The sequence below is a fragment of the Protopterus annectens genome, chromosome 12.part0 (assembly GCF_019279795.1).
Source record: "Protopterus annectens isolate FY-2018-M chromosome 12.part0, PAN1.0, whole genome shotgun sequence".
NCBI classification, from domain to species: Eukaryota; Metazoa; Chordata; order Ceratodontiformes; family Protopteridae; genus Protopterus; species Protopterus annectens.
Window position 1 is genome coordinate 849,129,561 of NC_056746.1, and position 27,970 is coordinate 849,157,530.

Genomic DNA, 27,970 nt, shown 5'->3' on the forward strand with positions numbered 1-27,970 from the left:
TAACACAAAGGAAATTTTGTGGAATAACTGTGAATATGCTTTGAAACAAACTGTGCATATAAATGTATCAATAACAGTTAAACAATCCTGTGCAGAAGTCCAAAAATTGTGCAACTGTGTATGCAGCACTAAAAGTCACCATAGTGCATACATGGAAAAGCTTTCTGCATGTAAAGAGAAATGCAACATTAAACTTGAGTGGCCCACTTTCAAGCACACATAAAGAGGAAGAACAGCACATCTATTCAGTATGTTCATACAGAAAAATACACCAGATTACTCAAGTAGTAAAAATGTTTACATGTACTTAAAGCAAATGGCATTATTCTTGGGGAGGGGGGAGGACATTCCCATGAGTTTGCAGGCATCCTAGCACATACATGAGAGGATTTTGAGATTTTATGAATATAAATAAATCCAGCACCAATGTAGTCTGACTTCAGTTGTTCCATTTACAGTCCTGCCATTCCATGAAAATGTATGGATGGTTCACAGTAAAAGAAAATAGTGCGCAAATGCCCAAGTTAGAGAAAAGTGTTTAAGTCTGTGCACTATAAAGTTCATGTGGCAGAGAGGTATGCACACAGACAGATGTTACTGCATGTATGTGCAACAGAAAAATGCATACACTGAGACATGTATTGCATGTATCTGAGAGTTATGTGCATTCATGGAAAGGCACTTGCACACATTGAATTACTCTCCATTTTGGCTGCTATTAGCATTTTAAGCAGTTTTCATGATGAGCCTTGTTCACTGGAGTCCCCCTTAAAGTCTGAAACTCTGGAACATTAGCACTAAGCACCTTTTCCAGTTTGATAGATGTTCTCAGGACAACTGCATTAGCATTAGGATCTGTAGGAGGAGTGACCTGATAAAAAACATTCTGAAACTTGAAAGTTCAGTTGATATTTTCCTTTTGCACACAAACTGTTTCCTAGTCTAGTTGAAGAGTAAAGTACTCAGACTTGTTAAATTCACAATCATTTTTAAGATGAAGGCTTATTTATGTTTTATTAACATGGTTAACCATGGTAAGCAGGCCCATTTTCAGATGAGACCTGAGTGGAAAAGCCCTAAAAAAATAAAAATAAATAATAGCTTCAGTGTTTACTTTCAAATGCCTTACTTAAAATCACATAGACATACAAGAATGAGCAGAAATAATAAATGCAGTTACATGCTGTACTTTAAAAATTGCCTAATTAGCAGCATAGAGACTAGTTAAGAGTATAACGACAATAATGTTTGCTGATACATCCCTTTTGCAAATGCCATAAATAGTTTACTGAGGTAAGTAGTTTACAGGATGAAAATTATTTTTAGTTGTTGGTTGGAGAAAAGTGGAAAGGGTAAGGCATAATCAGGATAAGAGAGAAAATTGTGAGCTTAAGGTGGGAAAGAAAAAAGAGAAGTTATGGCTTTAAGAATTTTATTTTTGTGGTCTAAGAGATGTGAATCTGTGTTGAGAAAGTTAGCAAATAAGTAATGCGACATGTATGGCATGTGTTTTTTCTGGCACAAAATTAGTCTTAGATAAAATACTTAAAGAGCATGCGCTTGTGAATTAGTTTTAGTATAGGAGGCAGTTTACTCCATCCATTTGATAGGTAGTTGTTTGGTATCCTGTCCCCTGTCTTTCTGCTGATTTTATATGTCTTTAATAGGTATTGTTTGATTATCCTAAGTTGTTGAGCTGAGTTATGAAAGCTGATCATGTTAGTTGTAGGCTAGTAGGATGAGGGAGGGATGATTAAAACTGAGCTTATTTTCTTTTTTTTCAAAAGTATATTTATTGGAAAATTAAAAAAATGTATGTAGCAATTCAAATCAAAATATAAAGAAATATACAATTTTAACAAATTGACCACACAAAGTGAAAAACTTCATAACGATAAGTTAAAGTAAAATAAAACTATTTACAAAGGTGTCTACTTGAACAGACAAAATTTAATCTTTCTGGATATAATTTTTTTCATAACTTGCTACAGTCAAATTTTCTCCAATATCTCTATAACTTTTATCCAAGAGTTGTAATACAAAGCAATTCTATCAGTTCTCATCTTGATAGTAGAGAATTCCATTTGAAAAACATTAAGTACAATATTATTGGATTGTTGAAATGAAGAAGTCTCATTCTTCCATTTCATAGTAATTATTTTGTGAGCTATGGCTAACAAAGTCCATAAAAGTGGATATTTTGATTAGGAACACAATTAGGTATTGGTGTATTAAACAGACTCAAACATTTAGATAACTGAAACTTGTCATTAAAAACAGTTTGTAAAAAAAAACATAATTTCCCAGAATGAATTAAGCAATTTACAATCATAGAATGTATGCTGCCAGTTCGCTTTTACATCTCTAACATCCAATATCTTGTTTAAACATGAATTCCATTTTATGAGGAGTAATATAGCTTCTGTGTATAAATTTCCAAGAAAACAATTTCCATTGCAGCAAAAGTGAAGTTTGCTTTGAAGCCTCTGGTATTATTTTTGTATCTTTTTCACTACGGAGTTGATTATTTAATGATCTATAATAGTCAAAAAAATGTTTCTTTATAATACAGCTTAGCACTTATAATTACTTTACATATTCTGGATAATAACCCCTTTCCTATTACTGTTTGATTGTCTATAATAATCATAAATTCTGTAAATTTGGGAACAGTATGTTTAATTGATATATGCATTAATTCCAATTTACTGATTATGTATTACCTTAAATCTTGTATTATTAGCCATATTTCTCTATTTATGTCATACTGACTTATAACAAGTTCCATGGAAATAACTTTTCCAGAATGCATTAACTGATGCCAATATATTAAGTTTTTTCCTTAAGTATATTCATTTTAATAACATCAAAAGTATTGATATTATTCTGTGTTCACTTGATAGGATAGAATAAAAATGACCACACTTTAAAATCTGTTTTTTATTTAAGTAATTTTTAAATGTATGTAATGAACTGATTATAATTTTTTAACTTATGTATTTATTTTTATTCTCTAAAATATATTCCTTTACCATCCAATGAAAATTATTAGGTAATATTTAACTGAATTGAGGCAACATTGAATGATCTGATTTTAACCAAATGTATTCATGTATTTGCTTCCATCTAACAGGCTATGATGAATTTAGCCATAATGATATTTTCTTAATATTAGATGATAAAGCATGCATTTTTATGTCTGGGAGACTAATCCCTCCTGCTACCCAATCATTTACTGTACGTGGTGATTAACTGCTATTCTAAGTTTGTTGGGATACCATACAAAGTTTAACATTTTGATGTATATACATTTTAGAAAGAAGAAGTGAAATAACTTGTATAAAGTATAATTTTTGGGGAAAATAAGCATATTAATTAAAAATAGTCTATTCTCCATTGGAAAAAATGAATTTATTCCATCTGTCAATGAGATGTTTAATCTTATTTAAAATGATAAGTGTAATTAATAATTAAATATTTCATTTATATCATTTGTTAATGTAATCCCTAGATATTTCATTTTATTTCCAGTAACTATATACTTAGAGAACTTCTTATCTATGTATTTCTTATTGCAATTTATAGGCAATATTTTGGTTTTATTGTTATTAAATTTAAGGCCAGAAATCTTTTGAAAAAGTTCCATTATATCAAATAAAGCTTGTAAAGATTTCTTGTAAAGATTTACTATAATCAGTTAAGGTCAGCAGAATATCATCTACAAACAGGTGAACTTTTGACTCTAAATAATTACTGAAACATACACCTTTAATATTTGCATTCTTCCTAATACAGGTTGCAAAATGTTCTATAACAAGAGAAAACAACAATGGGGACAGAGGACTCCCTTGTTTAGTACCTTTTTAAATTGTAATTGGCCTAGATGTGCATAACCCAATCTTTATGTAAGCTAGAGAATTTTCATATAACAATCTAGTTAACTTTATAAGATTTTGTGAGAATCCATATTCTTCCAAGACCAATAATAAATAATCCCAATGCACTGAATCAAAAGCACTGTTTATGTCTAAGCTTGCTAGAGTTATACTACCTTGTGTAATATTAATGAAACCAATTATTGCAAGTATTCTTTTAATATTATCATATGTGTTTCTATCTTTTATGAAGCCAGTTTGATCTTCAACTATCAATAAAGGCAAAGACTCTTTCATTCTGATTACATGTATGGCCATGAAAATCTTATAATCAACATTTAATAAAGTTGCTGGCCTGTAAGATGAACATTCTTTTCCACTCTTATTTGATTTTAAAATTGGGGATATTAATGTGTATTTCCAAGATGGGGGATATTTTTGGTTTATTTGACTAATGTATTTATACTCTCAATAATAAGCCTAAAGCTTCTCTAGGCAATAGTTTATACGTTTCAGAAATAATACTGTCAGTTCCAGGAGCTTTATTTAACTTTAACGTATTCCTTTGAGATTTATGTTCAGATATCAAAACTGGTTTATCTATTAATTTTATTTGATTTTCTATTAGTTTATTATTAATATGTTTCTTAAAGAAGGATTTTATTATATTTTGTGATTCTATTTCTGAACTATGTAAGCTAATTGAATTAAAGTACATGCCCTCTAAATCGAAACCTTTTTTCTTAGTACCCGAAATATAAACATCTTTTATCTGATTAAATTTAATGATTTTCTTTGTTCTATTTGCTATTCTTTACTGATTTCTATGATTCATAGAACAAGAACTCAAGTTAATCTTCTCTAAATTCATCATAGTTTTATGATGTAATGCCTCTAAATATTTTTGTTTACTTCAAGTTCTTTTATTATATTCTTGTTACCTTTTTTAATATCTAATTTTAGTTTATCGATTTTTGTTTGTAATTCTAATAATTCTTTATTTCATTGTTTTTTTTTTTCTTATTAATGTACCAAGATAAAACCTTACCATATAAATATGGGTCTATATTAGATCACCGAACGCTTAAAAAAGCGAATGGTGATAATTGACCCTATGTAAGCGAAAGCTTACAATTTCGAACTGTCAGAGCAGTGATTTTTTTCCTATGGAAAAGAATCACTGTTCCAACAACAAAAAAAATAAAATAAAACACTTTAAACATTACATTAAGTGGAGAGCTTTGCTCCCACACCTCCTGATGTGGGGGGCTGCACCCCCCACACCCCCTAATTAAATATACCAACTCTGAGACAGCACTACAGTGCTGAAAATGGCAAAGTAATAAAGCGGCCAAGCAGATTCTTTCCCAGGGAAAGAATTCACTTAAAAGCCGCTTCGATATTTTGCCGTTTCAGGCTTTTGAGTTCAACCAAGATGCATTCGAAATAATGCGTCTTTGGTCTTCTAATAGACAACCTATAAATATGACTTTAAAGAATCCCATACATATAGCTCTAATATATCCTCAGTCAGATTTCTATTTGTAAAGGATTGTATTTCTTTAACATAAAATTCCTTGAAATCATTTAACTTGGTTATGTATGATGGAATTGTGGTTATAGTAACACGTTGTCTTCCATTCATTTTGAAATCAAATGAAATTGTATTATGATCAGATAAAGGGCATTTGATTACTATACTTTGTCTAATTTTGCTGTTATATCTCCTGAAACGTATACTGGTATGTATTCTGGATTGATTACCATGGCAATTTGAATAGTATGTAAAAATAGTGAATTTGCCTCAGCATATACATTTATATCTTTAATGTTAAACCATATCAATAAAGTCAACCAGTCACTTAGATATCACTGGTTTCCTACATGTATTTTTTGTATTAGTATCACTGTCATTCAATATACAATTAAAATCACCTGCTAATGTTATACTCCCCTTAGAGGGTTGTATAAATTCTTTAAGCTGTTTCTTGACCAATTTGAGTCCTAGCTCAGGAATCCAGTAAAGATTAATGAAAGTGTAAATGTTTCCATTTATTTTTAGAGATACTAGACAAAATATCCCAGAACTATCTTTATATGTATTTATGATTTTCAGCATTGAAACAGAATTTTTCCATAGAATCGCTACACCTTATTTTTGTTTATAATGTGAACTAACTAATGCTGAATGATTATTAGTATTAAGTCGATTTGTGTATTCTTGTAGTAAATGTGTCTCTTAAAAAATAATTTGAGCATTAAACATTTTTAGATATTTGTTTAGACTTCCCATTTTACAACTGTTATTTAAACCATTAACATTGATAGAAATATACGTCATGTATAAAGTATTATTAGAAGTATAATTAGTCATGTATACCTATTATTAAGGAAGAGGAACAAGTGTATAACTGAAGAAAATTGCTTATATTTGCCTTAAGGACAATGCAACTAATATTCTTAGACATCCATTTGTAAACATTTAAACTTTGAAACATTAAATATTTAAAGAATAAACCATAAAGCCCCTGAGGATTAAAACCCCACACTTGAATAGCATTTCTATTTAACCATTCCTGCTAAAGTCTCTTCCCAGACTTGTTTCCACTCTAGCTATTTAAGTAATTGATTCGATGTAGCTAGATAGTTTTTAAATCTGATTATCTATTAAATTATAGCTTACTGGTTGAAGTATTATTTGTTCGCATGTGTGTGTATCAAATCTGAGAATGTTTCTAAAGCATGTATCTGTTACTTCTATTTAAATGATAAACCACATACCAGTCTCATACAGTTGTAACTGTATCACAAAACCATATATCACACCATCGAATCACTAGTAATCAAATGCCTCTTTGTCGAAGAACTGTTCAGCAAAAGAACTATTCACTAAAGAAACGTTTCAGTGAAAAAAGGACAAAACAATGGTTGGCCTCCATCTGGAATTAGACCTTTTCCCCACTGTAATGCAATCTCGGAGTTGGTATATTTAGGGAGGCATTTCCACCCCCTTGCATAGGTGTAAATTTTTTTGTTTTTTTTTTTTGTTTGGTTGCTAGGGCAGACTACTGTAAATTTGGCCTAGGAAAGTTTTCATTGAAAAGTTTCTTTGAAGAAGTTATTTTGCTAAATAATTCTTCAACAAAGAGGGGTTTGATTATTAGTGATTCAATGATGTGATATAGATTCATTACACATTGTAAGTATTCTCTAGATTTGGTTATTTCAGTTCATGAATAGGACTGATATACTTCTTTTAAAAAATAAACATTTCTATTCCGCATTGTCTTTCATTAGTAATGACTAATTATTATTATAGCCTTATGAATTACTAATATGGGGGCGGAGCCGAGATGGCAAACAGATAAGCAGCATTTTTTTAGAGCTTCACAAAACAGTACTAGAAAACAGGGAAAACATTATTTTCATTAACCAGAAATAGAAAAAAAAATATTAAGGAACTTAAGAACTACAACTCTAGCAAATTTCAAGAAATATTATTGAGTTTTCCTGTCAAAATATTCTGGAGAACAACACAGCTGTTTGGTAATGGCCAGTTTAAAGAATTCTCACTCAGAAACCACTCTGAAGAAGGAGATACAACTGATGTCTTTCACATTACATGAACCATCATTGAAAATGGATAGATTCACTGATAATTTGGAAAGTCTCAAGGAAAACTGCCAAAAGAAGTACTAAAAGAAATACTGCAGCAACAACAACATAAATTACTTGATATGGAGACATCACTAAATGAGATAGATGGAAGACTCAAAAAGGAAAATCAGACAGAATTCCTACTTCAAAATAACTGGCTACTTAATAAAGTGGATGATTTAGAGAATAGGGAGAGGAGAACTAATACAAGAATATGTGGCCTTCCAGAAAAAAACTGAGGGAGAAGACATCATCTCCTTTTTGAATTTCTGGCTTCTTGAAATGCTTGATTTAAAAGAGGGATTATCAAACGGAATAGAAAGAGCTCACAGAGCCATAGAAAAATCTATACCCTCTTCACCTAATGCACCACCAAGATCAATTGTGTTAAAGTTCCTGTCCTTCTTGGATAAATGGCTCATTTTAAAAACAGCCTGGAGAAAAAGTCCCATAACATATAAACAGAGTCAGATCAGATTTGACAATGATTATTCTGCAAAAGTGTTAGAAACAAGGAAAAAAAACTTGGCCATTAGTGAAACTTCTCAAATACAATAAAAGCGCAGATGGTATATTCTGCTAGAATCAGAATGTTCTATTCAAATGACTTGAAAACCTTTAACAACATTGAAGAATCTTCTACCTTCATCAAGAATAATAATATCATCACAATTCCTGAAGAAATGGACTGGACTGTTTCCACCAACTTGAAAAGATCTCCAGAAAAAAATACTTGGTCTGATGTAAGGAAAAAGAAACAAAGAACTGATTCTAAAACTATGCAGTCTTCCAAATCTCTCAAAGAATCAACAAAGATATAGACTTCTGGACTTTACCTCAAAATGTATGTATTTTATCTACTATATTGCCTATTATATTCTGAGACATTTATACTTTTTCTTAAACCTATACTTTATGCAATATACCCATCACAAGTCTAGTGGTTGTGTCTGGTAATGCTAAATGGTTTTATAACTTAGAGTGACTTCTAAAAATATAGTTACATCTCATTCATAGGCAGTGAGGAAAACCAGATTCAAATGTTATCTTTCACTTTAGTATAATTAGTTATATGTGAAGGAAGAACAGAGACAACATATACACAAATGTTTTTTTTCTCATCTCCCTTTTTATTAATAGTATATTTAGTTCACCTCATTGTTGCATAATAGGAATTGAAAAATTTTAATCATAGTTTCTGTGGCTTACTGACTTCACTACACTTCAAATTCCCATTTTAAAAGTAACATAGATATCCATATTTTTAAATTTGGAAAAACAGTTAAGAGTCACTATAAACAGAGTTCCATTACTGGGTTCTGACAATGCTGTTATTTGAAACATTCTCCTGCACTAGTTAGAGCTTCCCTTGTCTGCTATGAAAGATTTAAGGTGGAAATAGTCAGTTAAGGAATCCCCTGCTTGTCTGTTGTTAAGGTAGCACTTGTAATGTGATATCAGTTGCACAAGCAGTATAGTTTTAGCTCATTTAGCATGGTCTTTGGATTATTAAAATCTATAAACCCTGACTTCATTTAAATAAATAAAAAGAATAGGTATGGAATCAGTGACAGAGTAGCTGTTTTTCATGTAGGTAACACAAAAAAGAAGAATTTACAGTAACATTGAATAACATCATATTGAAAATGTAATAGAAGCATTACAGACTACATTGTTACACTTGAAGTAAACACAGTCATTTCTTACGTCTGAATTATTCCTACCTAGCTATAAGATACACTATGCTATGGTGATTCAGTAAAATGACATGTCTGATATTTTTGTAAGCAGCTGTCTCAGCGTCGCAAGTGTAAATAGGAAAATATGTGTGTGAGATGCACACATCAGCTGCAGTTGTGACTTACTTCTGTGCACATAATAAGTAAAATTAAGACATGTTTTAGACATATTATACTGAATACTTCATTAACCTGGTAACAGAAATCATCTAATTTCAGAAGCCACAAAGGGACTTATTACCTTGTACCTATAACTCCTGCTTATTTGAATATAATGTGCACATTGCTTTATTAGATAACATAGTAAACCCTGTACTGTGCAGTGTTGTTATTTTCCTCTGCTCACACTGCCTAGACATGTTCAATTGAATTGATTAAGTAGTAACCAAATAAGTAGTGAATACAGTAGATAGTAATTTACTGATAACTCTCCTCACTCTTTAGTGCTTTCTAATCTTTGGTAAGTGGGGTTCAACTTTCAGTAAAGTGGCAAAGATGCTGGTAATTAGCCAAAATTCTTACATCAACATGCAAGTAGTTGTTTAACTGCACTACTAAATTGTGTGGGCATCTGTACTTATTTCTATGATGAATAGTTGATTTATTCCCAGCAAAACTTTAAGCCATGGATCTATAACTCATAAAGTTGGCATCTCAGACAGTTTTGTGAGTGCCTGTTGATGTATTGTGGGAGTTGCCTTGATGATGGGGGAACTACTGGGAAACCTATAGTAAAATTGCACATAAAATAACATAATAAAGTAGTTTAGATGTCATTCATTTTACCAAGAATTGTTTGAGTTACACATTTACAGACATAGGTTCCTAAGAAATGCAAATGCTAAATGATATTCTATATGATACACATCTGGTTAAGGCATGGATTTATAACATAAACTACCTTTAATCCTTCAGACATTAGTTGTATAGCTGACTATTATGCAACTGATATTTTTACTGAATATTGACAACTGTCTAAATAATAAGATTATCAGTTTCTTAGTGAGATGGTTGGTTATATGAGTTCACCTTGGAATTTCATCTTTATTTCTTTAAAGTAAAGGGCACATGAGAAAATGTCTTCATGGTCTGCTTTTGCTACTGGTTCAAGTAGTAAAATAAGACAGATTTGTAAATTGTAATTCTTGATGAGAAATTCAAGGGTTACACTAATTAAATAGATATGAGATAGAGACATTTCTTAAGGCACTGTTCAGCTTAATAGATTTTGTATTTTTTAGAGTGTCATTACTTTTAACAACTTAATAACAAAGAAGGGAGTCTGCTTACTCTTGTATCTTGCTGTATGACACAGTCTTTGATAAACACTCTATTAGAAAGGTTCTAAGGAACTGTGGCTGTGCAGAACAGCTTCAGTAATGCTTTGTCTTGACTAGCATTCTGTTCAATATTCTGTGATGATATTCTCATAATATGAATTGATATTATAACTATGCATTAGTATTAAGAAATGTATCCACTTATTTAGCCACTCGCATGGCCACTTATCAGGGCAAATTTCTTCTGTTTCATCATCAATGAGTGATCACTATGGTCTAATGTTGTCTTTCTTCATTTTTTATTTTAATTTGTCACAACTACATTCATGGGCAGACATAAAATAAACTGAATCTGGTTATGCTTTAATTTGTCTCTAATTGAAAGCATGTGAGTGATACATAGAGATTTATGACATGTATTGTTCACTCAAACATATTTACATTATCATCATCTCTAGTGAACACAACTCTAAGGGTTCATTCTATAGATTACATAGTTTTTGTAGCATGATTCAAGTGTTCTGAGTAGACTTGTCCATATTTATCTTCACTTATTGATACATTTCTAAATCTAATTCACTCAGTTATAATATATTTTAAGTATGTAGGAGGGTGTTTATCTGACTTAATCATTAGTATATTGGTCATATCAGAATATTGGGGATTATTAATATGTATATATACTACTCTCAGGCTAAAGAGAACTAATGTTAAGCAACAGTTACTGTGTTATAAATGAGATTTTACTTTATGAATGTTTAAGTAGTGCATGATATGATGATTTTATTCTGAAAAAGAAGTCTAATCTAATCTAAAATTAAATTGTATTACCAATCAATACTCATTTCCATACATTATGCTAATTCATTATTACTAGTTATATAGGGAAAATAATAACTAATTTTGTTAAACCTCCAATATAAGAGAAAATGTGCACTGGAGCTCGAAAGGGGTTAGTTTTGTTTTCTTTCTTTTTCATGAGGGAAGTTATGGTAGGCAATCTATTAGATTTCTTCTCATCTAGCAGATTGGAAGTGTATTTCACTTTATGTACATTAGAGGGTTTACAAAAATATTTATATGCTTGTTATACAAGTAATTTTGGCATTTTTCTTTTTTTTTTATTTTATTGGCCTGAACTAAACTCTATTTTAAGTTATTTGACCAAAATTAAAATATTGACTCCAATGAGAATTATTAGCACAGTAGTTACACATTTTACATTTGGTATGATATTACAAAATATAATACAAAACAAATATGATATAAAGTTAAATACTGAGAATGGACTTGACTATTTTATCCTTAAACACTAACGGTTTAAACAAGCCATGGAAAAGATCTAATTTATTAAGATATATGAAATTAAATAAAGTACAGGTAGTATTTCTTCAAGAGACTCACTTCAAAACAAATTATACCTTTAGCTGGAATCCTAATGAATATATGATCTTATCTCACTCTTCATATAAGAAGAGGACTAGGGGAACTTTAATTTTATGGAAAAAATTTACATTTCATTTACAAATATGAAGATAAAGAAGGACTCCTAGCCATAGTAATAATAAAATATAACAATAGACTCTGAACATTAGTAAATATATATTGGTTTCCAGGTTTTGTGGTTGGGACAATAAGAAAACACATGGATCTAATAACTAGAGTATATAAAGGAAATTTGATTTTTGGAGGTGACTTTAATTGTATATTGGATAAATCAGAGACCACAAGTTAAAGAAATTTACGTGTAAGTTCTAAAGAGAAGCTACTTAAGAAATGGGAAGAAAGTATAAATCTAATTGATGCATTTAGTTATAAGGAGAACAATTCATTATCATTTCACACCAAGACCACAGATTTGGGACACATACAAGAATTGATAAAATCTTCATATCTCGAACTAAATTCAAAAATGATGAAATTTTCCATAATCCCTTGTCCCTTTTCAGACTATAATTCATTAATTCTTAAAATACATACAGATTATAAGAAATTAATTTTTATGTCAAGAATTCCAGCTTACATTACAAAATTAAAGCAATTTAAACCTTGGTTAGATTCAGAAGTACAATTATTTTTAGATATAAACTACACTACTGAAATAAATATACTTAATCTTTGGGACACCTTGAAAGCTATCTAAATGGAAAAATTATTTCATGGTATAAAAACAAGCTAAAAGAGTGGGAATCAGAATTATATAACATCCAAAAACAAATTACATATCTCACTATTAATTCATCTACTTACACACAAAATAATCATAAAAAAGCATTGGAAGACTTAAACAAAAGATATAATGAAATCCTAACTCACAAAACTAATATAGCTGTAGAAAGGTTAAAACTTAGTTCCTATGCAGTATCACCCAAACATATGCATAATTTAGCAATAAGATTAAAAAAAAATTGATTGAAAATAATATTACAAGTATTATACATGAAGGAAGGAAAAAAAAACAAAAGGATTTCAGATATAAATGATATACTAGATGCATTTAAACATTATTTCTCTGACCATTATAATGATACTTCACTAACTAATACATCAAACGTAGACCTGAAATTAGTAAAGGTAAAGGCGATACCAGAAAAGTTAAAGTTAGACATTCAAAAACAAATATCTCTAAAAGAAATTACTCAAAAAATCAAGGAAAGTAAAAGTAATAAAACACCGGGAATTGATAGAATTAATGAATTGTATAGGATTTTTCATCTTCAGTAATATCATTGTTTCACAAAATTTTGAATGAAATTCTAGCACAAAACACAACTCCAATTTCATGGAAATACACCTTAATTGCATCCATTATAAAAGAAAACAAAGACCCTTTACAGTGCAAATCTTATAGGCCAGTATCTTTACTTAACAATGATTATAAAATTTTCATATCAGTATTAGTAGAATTAAAAAAATCAGTGACACACATGATAAATGAGGATCAAACAGGATTAATTTATAAAAGGCACACACATGACAATATACAAAGAATTCTAACACTCATAAATTTTCTAAACAGAAATAACCAAGAAGCTCTAATAGTAGCTTTGGATATAGAAAAATCCTTTGATTCATTGAGCTGGGATTTTCTTTTTAAGGCTTTAGAATTGTTTAAATTTCCTACAAATTTTATTACGCTAATAAAGAATATTTATAAAAATAATTTGGCTTATGTAAAACTTAGGCCATTTACCTCGAAGGTTATTGAAATAACCAAAGGTACAAAGCAGGGTTGTCCGATGTCTCCCATCCTGTTTGCCTTAGGAATTGAATTATCTGCCTCATTAGTACACCACAACTCTAATATATCAGGCATAGATGTACATGGTAAACTCAATTAAAAAAATTATGTTATTTGCTGATGATGTTTTGCTCATGTTATCTGTCTCAGAGAAATCAGTATAAAAACTAGATGAAATAGTGGAAAGGTTTTATCATATTTCTGGCCTGAGATTTAACAAGGGAAAATCTAATTATATACATTTGAATAAAAAGAGATAATTTACCTTAACTACAAATTGTGTGATAGGAAAACAAGCTCCCATAATAAAATATTTAGGAATAACACTATGTGATAATTTGGAATCTACGTTAGCCACAAATTAAAGCAACAGAATTAATAAAAATGTTAATAGTAAGCTGGAATAAAATGTTCTTGAGATTTGAAGACAGATTACAAATAATAAAAATGACAATACTTCCAAAAATTAATTACATTACACAAGCTATTCCTATAGTACCTAACAAGAAAAATTTGAAATAAATAAATAAAATTCTATTAAACTTTATTTGGTATCCAAAAAGAAATAGAATAGCATATACACATCATATTAGATCTTAGGAAATGGGTGGAATTAAACTTCCAGATCTAGAATCATACATAAAAGCTTCCATATTAAGAACAATCATTAATTGGAAAGATCCTAATTATTCTTCAGTATGGAAAACATTGCACACTATTATTTTTCTAAATGAAAATAAAATAATTAAAAATTGTATATTAATGAACAAAATAATAGGATGAGGCACATATTGACTGTTAATATTCAATATAATATAACAAAACCAACAAAATTACATTATATAAATAATATTTAGAATTTATTCAGAAGATTTATTTATACTAACATGGATATTAAGATTTGGCTAGACTTGATAATGGATCGAGGACTATTGAATGAAAGTTCAATAGTCCAAATCCACAATCACCGAACATATTTTAACAAAAGCGCTTTCACAGAAAAAGCACTTTCATTAAAGTGTGTTTAAAAAAAAGAAAATAAAACATTACTTTTACATTTTTGCAGAAGGGCAAGCCCCCGTGCACCCCTCCATGTGGGGGATGTGCCCCCACACACTCCTACTTAAATATTCTCACTTCGAAGTCGCACTACAGTAGGGAAAAGGGAATTTTCCCTTATCCCCACTGTAGTGCGATCTCCGCAACAGGCATACTTACGTGAAAGTACCTTTCAGTGAAAAGCACTTTCACGTAAGTATGCCCGGCCAAATCTGTTTCAGTTATGTTGCCGTTAGGTGATTCGTATGGACCTCTTGATAATACCCTTTAGCTCTACAAAGAATTTCTTCAATAAAATTCATAATGTTATTTTAACTAGATGGGAGGGAAAAACTTCACTTGGCAACATTGTATAGAGACTCAAGTAGTATTAGACATTCAACAAATTCAGAATAAATATGACTTTCCATCAGCAGATTGGTTGATACTACAAAGCATGTTATCATATGTTAAGGATATTAATAGTAAAATTATTAATTGTACTTATAAAACTAGTCCAAATTTGATAAGTCTAATATCTGAACTTATTTACGACAATTATAATTGGACAAATCTAATTTCAAAATTATACAAAATATTGATAACATATAAAACTAACCCTAATGCAAAATATTGGAATTTCATAGCAAAAGGATGTCATAGGTTCATAGGTTCATAGGTTCATACTAGGCTATCTGCCCAAGGGCATTTATAAGCCTAGCCCATAGTTATTTGGCTTTCACCACCCCTTTAGTTTGAATAAAACTATGCCTATTATTTTGCTGTGCCTCTGTCAAGCAGTGACACTGAAGTAATCCCTGGGGTATATCTGCGATCCCCCATCCATTGGTCAAGATTCCTCTTGAACAAGGCCAGCGAGGTGCTCTGCCTCACATGTACCGGGATTTTGTTCCACAGCATAGGGAGTCTCTGGGTGATGAATCTGTCCCTCCAGCATGTTCTATTAATAACCGGAATTGAGAGTAAAACAAATATTTTATGTTCTGTTAACTTAACATTTAATTTACAAGTATGGAAAATATTTACATGGAAATATATTCACAGGGCATTTATTACACCTGATAAACTAGCCAGATTCAATTCACTTGATAAATCCATTTGTTGGAGATGTTATTTAAACTGTAAAGCCGATTGGTCTCATATATTTTTTGATTGTATTAATATAAAATAATTCTAGGAAGAAATTGTTATTTTTCTCCAAGCTATATTCACAGACACCCTTATTTTAACCAAATCTTTAGTCCTCTTAAATATTAGTGATACTATTGGAATGAATAAAAAAGATCTATACCTACTTTGGTCCATATTAGATGTGGCAAGGAAATGTATAACTAGAAAGTAGAAGTCTTCACAAGAACCTACTCTGGAAGAATTCTTGAGATTCATGGAAGAAACAGTGACATTAGAAATCAAGGTGAAGGAATCGAGAATTTCACCTAAAACATGGACAAACAATCCTTGGGAAAAAATTTAACTCTTATTGAGACATTAAAAATTAACCCTAAATAATTACTGTGTAACTTCATACTTTATTAATTGAATATTATAAATTTTTGTTACTAATGCCATATATTTTATTATTTTTTTCCCTCCTTTGTTCAGGTCAATTGTATGTAGTGTATATAAAGGTTTATAATACTTGTTTATTGATGATTGTATTGTTAAACATTATATTATTTGGAAAATACAAATTTATTTGAGAAAATGAATTACTAATATGTATTAATCATAATTATACCATGACCCCCCCAAAACGTGCACGCTGATTGGCCAGCGTGCACATTGTAAATCGAGTTATACTAATGGAAAAAGGTCGGGTCGCCCGGACTTTTTTCCATTAGTATAACTCTACTTTTAAAACACTGTCTCGCTATGTTAAATGGGTTTAACATAGCGAGACAGCTTTAAAATAAGCAACGGAGATCTCCGTTGCTTATTTTAAAGCTGTCTCACTATGCTAAACCCATTTAATATAGCGAGACATGTTTTAAAAAAAGCAAATGGAGAAAGCAAGATCTCCGTTGCTTTTTTTACTGTTTTGCTATGTTAAATGGGTTTAACATAGCAAGACAGTTTAAAAATAAGCAACGGACATCTCCGTTGCTTATTTTAAAACTGTCTCGCTATGTTAAACCCATTAAACATAGCGAAAAATAAAAAGCAACGGAGATCTTGCTTTCTCCGTTGTTGCCCACAGCTCTGATGTACTGCGCAGGCGCAGTACAGCAGAACTGCCGCGGATACCAGACATCTGCGGAAGGGCAGTAAACAGGCATTATACTATGCCATTATTTAAGAAAAGTAATAGTTTCTTTTCTTAAATGATGTCATGGTATAATAGCAATAACCCACTTCTGGGTGTGGGTAATGCTGTATTTACCCACGGTTGGCTTTGTTTGGTCCCTCGGGCTTCGCCCTCGGGACCAAACCACGCCAACTGTGGGTAAATCCAGCATTACCCACACCCAGGCGTGGGTTATTGCTATATTAATTGTATGTAAGACCACTATACTATGTGATTTCTTCCATCTGTAACATCCACAGTTATACAAACACTTTAATAAGCTGTTTTAACTAGCAATAGTGTAAAATTGATATGTCACAGTACACTACAATACTGTTATGAGCAAAGTGCAATAAACTTGATGTCAAAGAAATGTACCACAAATAAAGCACCCAAATTGAATTTGTTGACTTTGAGCTGAAAATACTAGCTGCTATGTAAAAAACTTTTGTATTTAAAGTACGTTTTTCAAAATAGATGCCTCTGTATTTCAGGAAGTTTGTTAATTTTATAATTATTTATATCATATTCTAATTTGCATACTTTGTTCATTAATGATTTAGTAGATCAACTGTTTCTAAGATGCTCTATAAATCCCTCTGTTAACCCAAAGCCAGAACCAAACCCTATAACTAGCAGCCTATAAACAAAGTCCCTGACCATTGAGCTATTTCTCTTCATTTCTAATAGATAAACTAGTTCACTATCTTTCATATTTTAATCATATTAGGATCAGTAGTACTAATATATGTCTGTACATTTTCATTTATTGAATAGTCATAAATATTCCATCACCCAAAAAGTTTCATTTTACTTTTCACGTCAGCGCACTTATCTTCTAAAAATAAGTTAAATTAACTTTTAATGCAAATTTTTTACTTGTAATTTATATAATTGTCTATTTAGATTTTGTCTTAATGCTATCTTTGCATTTAATTTTAAATTTACAATGTGCATGCACACAGTCAATTCTTTATTCAAGTCAGACAGCTAATCCTTCAAGAATTATGTAAATTTAAATAGTGTTCCTCCTTAAAAAAGGAATGGATGTCACTTTCAATATTAGACTAACTTAAACAGCTCAGTTATAACCTTTGACCCTGCTAATGTCTACTTTGAGCCATTCTGTTTGAATTTCAGCTATTCACACACTTGCAAAGGAATTCTAACTATAGAGAATGGTAAAAACTGCATATGTTGTAACATGGGAGTAATAAGAAACCTTTTTATAGCTCACAACCTCAGCGGAAAGGTGAGAAACAAGTAAGTGAACAATTTTAACAGACTATTTGCTGCTTGAGATCGAGAGAAGACTAACATAAACAGCTCAGTTGTAACCTTTGACCCAGCTAACGTCTACTTTGAGCCATTCTGTTTCAAGTAAAAAAGTTGCATTAAAAGTTAATTTAACTTATTTTTAGAAGATAAGTGCTCTAACATGAAAAGTCAAATGAAACTATGCTCTGAGTTACAGCACAATGGCACTAAATATACAGACCCAATTGATATTGCCAACATCCTGGCAGATAGGTTCAGTGCTAACTTTACCCCCCTTTTACCCCCTAAAGAGCCCATCTCTATACTGGAAGAATGCAAAGTTCCTGTAATCACGGCTGCACAGGTAAAAACCACACTCTCCAAACCCAAGAACACAGCATCCATGGGACCAGACAACATCCCAGGCTGCATTCTATATGAACTACAGAATGAACTGGCACCCCACCTAAGTACCATGTTCAATCATAGCTTCACCTCAGGCTTTGTGCCTGCTGAATGGTGCACAGCAACGATAATCCCACTCCACAAGGGGGGAGCCACCACAGACCCTGGGAACTACTGCCCCATTAGCCTGACGAGCCTGGTCTGCAAGGCCATGGAACATATCATCATGGAACTTATAAACAAAGACATTTGTAATCTCCAAATTCTGGATCCCACCCAGTTTGGGTTTGTAAAAGGCAGATCATGTCTCCTAAACCTGACAGACTTCTTTGAAGCGGTCACCAAAGCCGTAGACAAGGGTAAGGTGGTTCACACAGCCTATCTAGAGCTTGCCAAGGCTTTCGACACCATCCCCCACTCTGGAATTATAGATAAACTCACTAAACTATGTATAAATCCCAATGTCACAAGATGGGTTGTCAACTGGCTCACTGACAGAACACACACTGTGAAAGTAGCAGACTCCAAATCGACTTCAGATCAGTGACAAGTGGAGTACCACAGTGTTCAGTCCTGGGTCCTCTCCTGTTTGGTATCTACTTCTCTGAAGTACAGGCTAACACAGAAGGTGTTTGGCTAATGAAGTTCACAGATGACTGCAAACTAGGAGCCACAATTGAAACTCCTAATGATGTGGACATCCTACAAAAGGGCCTCACTGAGACAGATGCCTGGTGTCAAAGCCATGGCCTCAAGCTCAATGCCAAAAAGTGCATTGTCATCCCCTTTGGTAAAAACTCTGTACCCATGAACTACAACATAGGCGGTAATATACTTAACACCGAAAGTGTGATAAGAGACCTTGGGACACAGGTGGACAGTAGTCTCTCCTTTGATAATCACATTGCCACAGTGGTCAGGAAATCCTTCTACGTGGCACACCTCATCAAAAAAGGTTTCTCATCCAGAAAAAAAGAGGTCATTGTTCCCCTCTACTCATCACTCATTAGACCCATTGTAGAGTACAATGCCCCTTTTGGTATGTACCTCACAAGACATCTACAACAACTGGAAAGGCTGCAGAAATACCTCTCAAAGAGGATTACCGGCCTCAAACAGATGCCCTATGCAGACTGTCTCAAAAAACTCCAGCTTTACTCTGTCGCATATCGCCTACTCAGAGGTGATCTCTGCCTAACATACAAAGCTATGTCAAACCCAGAGCTGTTGGACATGCTCCACTTAAAGAAATCCCAATCCCTTCAAGCTACATGCTCTAGGGACCTAAACTTTGTCACCACAATAAACAGAACATGCTGGAGGGATAGATTCCTGTCCCAGAGACTTCCCGTACTGTGGAATAAACTACCTATCTATATCAAACAAAGCTCCTCATTAGCACTCTTCAAGAAAAATCTTGATGACTGGATGGGAAATAGGAAATTTACTCTGGGGATCACCTCTGTGGCTCTGCTTGACAGTGGCACAGGAAAATAATTTTCTTGGGTGGCAAAAGCCAGGGTACCTTTTTGGCTGGGCTTGTATTGGCCCCAGGGCTGATAGCCTGGTACCTACCTATGAACCTATGAACAGTTCTCTCACTTGTTGTATAAATAGAAAATCAAGCTAAACAATACTTTTAATGTTCAGAACCTTCCCAACACATGTATTTTCATCCTATCCATCTTTTTTCCCCACAACATCACAGTTCCAATTTCTAATACTTGTATAAATTAAAACAAAACTTGTTCCCAACTACTGCACTCAAATTATGCACAAACACGGTATACTTTTAATAATCATTTAAACACATTCACCCAAGATTCACATACATACTACATATTTTTAATATTCTATAAAATGTAACCAGACTTCGATACACTGAGATAATTTATTTCCTTTACCAGCTATTAATTATTATGTGAATAATCTAACTATATAACATATCACTTATTTAGAACTAGAGCACATACTACTATAAAAGCCTTTTAAAAGGACAGATAATGTTTTAAACATTTTCTTGATATATATATATATATATATATATATATATATATATATATATATATATATTTTTTTTTTAACTTCACTATGTATACTAAAGTGATTTTCTTATGTAATAGAATAAAATCAGAGTAGACATTGATACTATTTATAACAATATAAAATAATAAAAATAAAAAGTTAGTACACTTTACCTTTCTTTTGCACTTTAGGTTATGCGGTTCTCTTTTTTCTTTATAATGCATCACAAGTATCATAGAATTGTGAATTATAATACAGTGTCACATATATTACAATTTTGAAGCTTTTGAATCACAAGAAAGTAAAAAAAAATGGTTACAGATTTATTTGTCTTTTAGTTTCTTCTTATTTTTGTCTATGGTTTTCCATCCATTTTTTTCTGCTTGTCTCTTCGGTGAACTGTTGGTCCAGCCCATTCCTTCTGTTTGATCTAAAATTTTATTTGATGTTAGTTATGATAAAGCTGATTCCAGGGTTTCAAATGTTTAGGCACCATCTGAGAAAAAAATTTTAAGCTTAGCTAGAAATAGTAGATGTATTTTAATTTGTCTCTTTTTTAGCTCTCTCGTCAAAGGGAGATATTCTTTTCTTTTCAAAACCACTGCTGATGAGTAATCATTGTCAAGTCTTATTATACTGTCATTATATTTAATTGGTGAATCTGTCCAAGCTGTTTTTAATACTAGTTATTTGTCCTGACAAGAAAAAAAATGTATTATTTTGGATCTCAGATTTATTTGTCGAGAAATGAGACACTAATGACCAATATGCTTTTTCAATGCCATATGAAAGAGACTATGGCAGATTTAATGTCTTTGCAAGCCAAGTAGTAAGAAAATTAACCATGTTGTCACCTTCTGTTTATTTTTCTAGTAATCCATAAATGTGAAGATTGTTTCTTCTACATCTATTTTCAAGACCATCTATTTTTTTAGTAAAAATGTATTTTGTTTTAATAGGAATTCATTGTTATGCTCTTCTTCTGAAACTCTGCCTTCTGTATCATTTAATGCCTCTTCCATACTGGAAATTTGAGTTTTCTATCGCATAACTATTTCATGTAGCTGTTTCATTTGTTTTGTGCATTTTTATTTGAAATTATCAAGTTTATTGTCCATTTTATCTATTTATGTCAATAATTCTTGTATGCTGGTAAGTAGAGTTTCATGACAAGCTATTTTTGGAATGACTCATTTTGAATAACTATCAAAAACCTTTCTGCTTGAATATGACAGGAATTAAAAATATTATAAGTTTATAATTTGGACATCAACTTCCAAAAACTTAAAAAAAAAGATAATTCTCAAAGTTGAAAAGTCTACGATATCAAAAACGTATAAATTCCTGTCAGAAATATATCTTAAATAGCAGAGCTGAGAAATTGTGCTGTTATCCTGTCACCATCTTGGTCACGCTCCCTGAACTTATTTTCAAAGGTCATCCACTGAAGCTGATAGCCTGTTATAGTAAAGTATATGGGTAGGTTGATTTTTTTGTAGAATTTGCAATTTTCTTGAATGCTGTAGGCATTTTGTGAAGTATAGCCATTTGGACATTTTGCAATTCCAGTGACAAGTATACTGCAAAGTAATATTTGTTTTGATTCTGGAATCAGGCAGCTCTATAAGCTGTAGGGAAAATATTTATATATTTCTGTATTGGCACTCAGTTCCAAATGATTTGGTTGCCTTTTAGTTTTCACTTAAAATTATTAGGTTCCTTCCCATTCAGAGTGAAGACTGACATGTAAAACTTGCCTACTTATTGAGTGCCTCCTCCCAAACTATTCTTTTAACACCATTAGCAAAAAGGCTACTTGTTAGGTGCACTAAATTTAGACTTTCTGATATTACAGAAAACAAGTACATTGTACAGTTTTGTCATGCTGAGTAAAGGACATTCTCATGTTGTACTTGAGACGGTCACATAGAAATATGCACCATTTCTGTCCACCAGCAAACTTGAGGCAGATAACTATAATTGTTTGAGAGGTAAGAACTGTAAATGTAATTTGTATACTGCATCAAGCATTGTTGTTGTGTGCTGGAATACATTCATTGGATCAAAAACAAAAAATATTGACTGACAAAATGTGAAAAACTCAAAATTTGGACATCCATTTAATGAAGGGAGCAGTCCCCCTGTACACCCATGAATGGGTTGCACCCAACACCCCTGCTAATTATATATGCCAACTCTGGGATCGCACAGCAGTGGGGAAAGGGCAAATTCCCATTTTCGATATTTTGAGTTTTCCACATTTTGTTAGTTGATATTTTGTGTCCTTGATCAAATGAATGTATTCCATTGTGTGCTTTGGTCTGAACTAGTTCTGATTTATTTTCTTCATCCTCTTCTGAAATAGAAACATGATAAAAACAACAAGCCACAGACAGGAAGAAATAGGGACAATGAGAGAAAGTCAAAAACAAGAAGGAAGGAGTTCCATCGAAGAGTTGAAACTATTCGTCTTTGCTGGGAGAAACTTAACTTGCGATGTCAGAGCTGTGATGAAGCAGGCTCAGACTGAAAGCTTCTTATTCTTGGTGCTGCCTAATTACCCTGTTTTGGTGCTCGACTGGAAGGACCTAATATTTTAACTGAAGAAAAATCAATATAACATCCATTTGGAATACTGACTGCCAATTTTATTTTGCATACTGTTTTTGTTCTATTTCTTTTTAAACAGTATCATGATGATGAAGCAATCCCTTCTTAAGCCCATCTGAGGCTTGTGCTAATCCAGACTGCGTGCGTGTGTGTGGTGCGTGTGTGTGTGTGTGTGTGTGTGTGTGTGTGTGTGTGTGTGTGTGTGTGTGTGTGTGTGTGTGAGTATGTGTGCATAACTATATGAGTGACGTCAAGAGGACTGATGAGGAGCTTTGCACTTATGACAATTTATTTTATGCTGCTCTGGAGAAACAGTTACATTGACCGAGGATCACTATTTCATTACACAAAACTGAAATTAGAATATTTTTGAAGCATTACTTTTCGTGATCCATTTGCAAGCAGGTAAATGGTATGCAATGTGGCTATGCTAAGGACAGCAGGGTTTTATGGGATCTCCATTCATTGGTGCAGCAATTTGCAGTTGTGGTTGAAAATGGCTGCTTTGTTTCATTTTGTCCATTTAATTATTTGCTGTACTGTTTTTCGCATCATCTTATGGGTATCCCTGCAGCAAAAAACATTGAGTCATAGACTTGAATTAGCATGGAAAAGCAAACCATATGGAATGTTTTGAGTAGAAAACATTTACTGCAGGTTTTGCAGCCTGTGACACTTTCACCTGAAAACAGTAACAATAAATAAGTATGGCTGTGAAGAGAAGAAGGATGACCCCAATGGTGAAGACAATGGATTTCAACTCAGACTGTGCTATATATCACTAATAATCTGTCAATGAATTACATTCAATTTTATGACTTCATTGAAATCTTTTATTTCTGACATTATTGTTTTGTTCATTATTATATTCTAAGGATGCTATATATGCATATTATTTGTTGCCAAGATACACATGCTAAAAGTTGCTATTAACCTTTGTGAAACACCGTGCCAGTATAAAATATCCCATGTTCTCATAACTTCAGTCTTGCTTTTCAAAATGTCAAAATCCAGCAATTGTGTGAAGAGCCACTAAGCCTTAGCCAACATGTGGTAAGCAAAAAGCCCACTTCAATGCAGAATTGTCAGATATCTGATAGCAAATAAGATAAATCGTAAGTCTAAGAGCTTGTCAATGAATTCTTCTTCTTTTAACTTTAGAGTAAATGTTGTCCTATAGACATCTTGCAATAAAATGTCATAACTATTGTTTTCAGATTTTATATATATATATATATATATATATATATATATATATATATATATATATATATGGAGTCTTTAGTCATGGAAAATGAACAGTTCCATTTTCCATAATTACTGATGTAATGGCAATGCACATTTATTTATTTTTTATTTTAATAAAGAAGTAAATGATGGCACTTAGGAGCGACCAGGCATATAAAGCAGTCTTCAGCATCAATATAGTCCCGATGGAAAGATAAAAGTCTATATTGTTGGATCATCCAAGGAAAAGCAACCACAAAGTGATCCACAAATCTTCTGAAAACACACTTTATACCAAGAAATAATCCACCATAGATAAAACCAGATATATTTATTTAGGCACATAAAAAAGGTAAGCGCTTTTGCCAGAAGGCTTCCTCAGACCTTTAACAAACAGAAATACAAACTGTTGGACATCTTATATAGCAGGTGTTCAATTAAATAATTAACTAGATGACATCATTATGAATTCTTTCAACAAATTCTTAAAGTCAAAGGCAAGAAACATACATATCTATGAAAGCATGTAAGAAGCATTTCTCTCACATATGACTTGTTCATTATAAAAATATTTTATGTCCAACAGTTTGTATTTTGTCTTCCCATCGGGACTATATTGATGCTGAAGACTGTTTTATATGCTGGGTTGCTCGTAAGTGCCATCATTTACGTCTTTATTTCTTTAACTGAAATTGGTTTTAGAGCATTTATCCCTGTGTGGCTTGTGCTTTATTCTTATTATTTTTTATTTTTATTTAACATTTGTTTACCGGGGAAGTCTGACTTGGAATGAAGCCAAATTTCAGCAGAGGCCCAGGGAAAAATGCTCCAGATGCATGTTTTTGTAATGTGGGAGGAAACCAGAGCACCTGGAGGAAACCCACACAAACACAGAGAGAACATGCAGACTCTGCACAGAAGGCACTGCAGCTGATAATCAAACAGGAGAACCTCTTGCTGTGAGGCGACAATGCAATCGCTGCGCTACTGCGCTGTCCAAGTTCCTGTTATGTGAGACATATAAGAGGGATCTTAGTTTCATAATGACACAATATGCACATCTTACACTGTACGATAAATATTCCACTAGCATGAGAATGTGTTTAGTGAATAAAGTGGTCTATTTAGCTTTTATTAACAAAGATGTTGATTTTTAAAAATATTTAAAGTTCTGCTACATCTGTTATAGATATGTTTATGAAGAAATATGCACTTTTGGTAACACCAGGACTCTTAGCATCAGTTCCATTTTAGACAGTTTGTTTATGACTTTGCCGATTATTGTATTCTTGCAAATTATCCTCACATTAAGGAAATTTTAAAACAGTACATTTATAGCTCTTGCACATCTTATTTTTTCATATACATAAATTAGACACTACCTTTTTTTAGTAAGGAAAACTGCATCTATGAATTGCCTGGATATATATGTTTAACATCAATATTACATACATACATACGTAGAGACACACACACGAGCGTGCACGTAAGCACAAACAAATATTTCAGGCACAGGCCATAATGCCCTTTGAGCCTGCCAGTGTAACAAAACAGTCAATCCCATAATATGTGTCCAACTTGTTCTTTGTTTCACTATCATTGGTAGTCTATTCCATGCATAAGCTACTTTTTTCAGAGAATCAGTTAGTACATCTTTCATCCTTATATAATCTATATGTAAGTACAAGATGGGTTTCTTAATTTTACATTCAAGACAAATTAATTTACCTGTCTTTTGGCTTGCTTGTTATAAATTCTAGGACATCTGATACAGATGACTGATTTTCCCAATTTCAAGTCACTGAAATTAGGTAATCCCAACAAGTACAGTGATCATTCCCTGCATTAAATCATATCCCTTAATTACAGTACTGCTAGGTCACCCCCAACACCTTTAAAATAACCAAGTCCAAATTTGTAGTAGCACAAGGAAGAGTGCATGCAGTAGGTGGTGATGATAGTGCAGTCATTAATGGAAACAGTTCAAAGTAAGTAACTGTTTTCATATTTTGCTGTTAGTATATTCCATTTCTGGTTAACTAATAGTTCTTTAACTTGTCTTGACCTATGACCAGTCACACAGTCACAATCTTGGGTATGTATAAATACCTAAAATTAGTACAAATTTTCCACAGTTCAGACAGGACTTCGGGTATGGCATGAAGCAAGTAAGAGTCCATTGTCTGTTCTCCTCCCTCTGCAATACCTCTGTAATACCTGATTAGAGTAAAAATAACAGCTGAGTTGACTAAAAATGTTGTAAAACTAATAGAAAAAATGTAGACGCAAATGAGAGGAAAAAAGGAAGTGAGGACCAGTGGATAGTAAGTAACAGATGGAAGGCAACTGACTGCTTATGGCAGGAACCTGTTAGAGGAGATTGAAGCAGAAATGAGATGAAGACATGGCAGCCATTTTAGAGAACCTGGGTGAAGTGTATTGGGAAGCAGTTAAAACTAATGCAATTGTTGGATTATGTTTAAAAAATAGATATAAGGTAAGAGGAGATGGAGGCTTCCCTGTCACAATATGCTGGGAATTTGGAGGCTTTGCAGAAAATGGAAGTGGAGTAGAAGATGAAGCTGGCAAGTAACACAAAGAGATTAAGGAGAAACTGTAGGAAGCAGAGTACAAGGATATGAGAGGAGAGAAAATTTAAAAGTGATCAACATGCAATAAATTATAAAGGTAAGAGTTTGTAAAGAAATTGTAAATGACCAGTTAGGCAAGGGGCTGATATTCTTAGGGAGAGTAGATAGAACACACTTGGTGTACAGGCTGCAGAGATTGGCTTTACACTTTCCATTACCTGTAGTAATGAAAGTACCAACCTTGTAGTTGAAAGAACAATTGTTAAACCAGTTATGGCAGAAAGACAAGGAGCTGCAAACAGGGAGAAAAGTTATAAACCAGAAGTACTCGTTAAGGACAAGAGTGAAAAAAAGTATATTTGCTCCACATATAAAATTGCAAAAGCATGGCTTTAAAATTTAATCTACTCTACCTGGCTGTATCCCACATTTTCTTTTTGACCAGCAATAAAACTTTCCCAGACTCAGAGGCAGAACTGAAAGAGTTGGAGAGATTCACACAAATCAGTCTGGTGGACAACCAGGGAGAGACTGTAAACTGAATGGATGAAAGCAGGGTGCAGCAACCTGGAGGTACCGGTGAGAGATGGCCAGTTAATGCATTTTTTAATTCTAGAAGAAAATGCAGGACAAACTATTAGGAATGCAGAAGCACACCAGGGAAGTGAGGGAGTTACTGGCTAGAGAACAGTAACTTGACTGCAAACCAGGGGCAGCTGC

General features: G+C 32.5%; 1 protein-coding gene across 4 annotated transcripts in view; it reads left to right on the plus strand.

Moving 5' to 3' along the window:
* The window catches only part of LOC122816836 (uncharacterized protein C20orf204-like), a 464,402-nt gene extending 439,761 nt beyond the window's left edge, over nucleotides 1-24,641 (plus strand). For all 4 annotated transcript variants that reach the window (XM_044089889.1, XM_044089890.1, XM_044089891.1 and 1 more), the window contains one exon: nucleotides 23,188-24,641. In XM_044089889.1, the coding sequence (XP_043945824.1) occupies nucleotides 23,188-23,352 (165 nt within the window). In that variant the 3' untranslated portion in view covers nucleotides 23,353-24,641. The remainder of the gene's footprint in view (nucleotides 1-23,187) is intronic.
* Nucleotides 24,642-27,970: the final 3,329 nt, after the last annotated feature.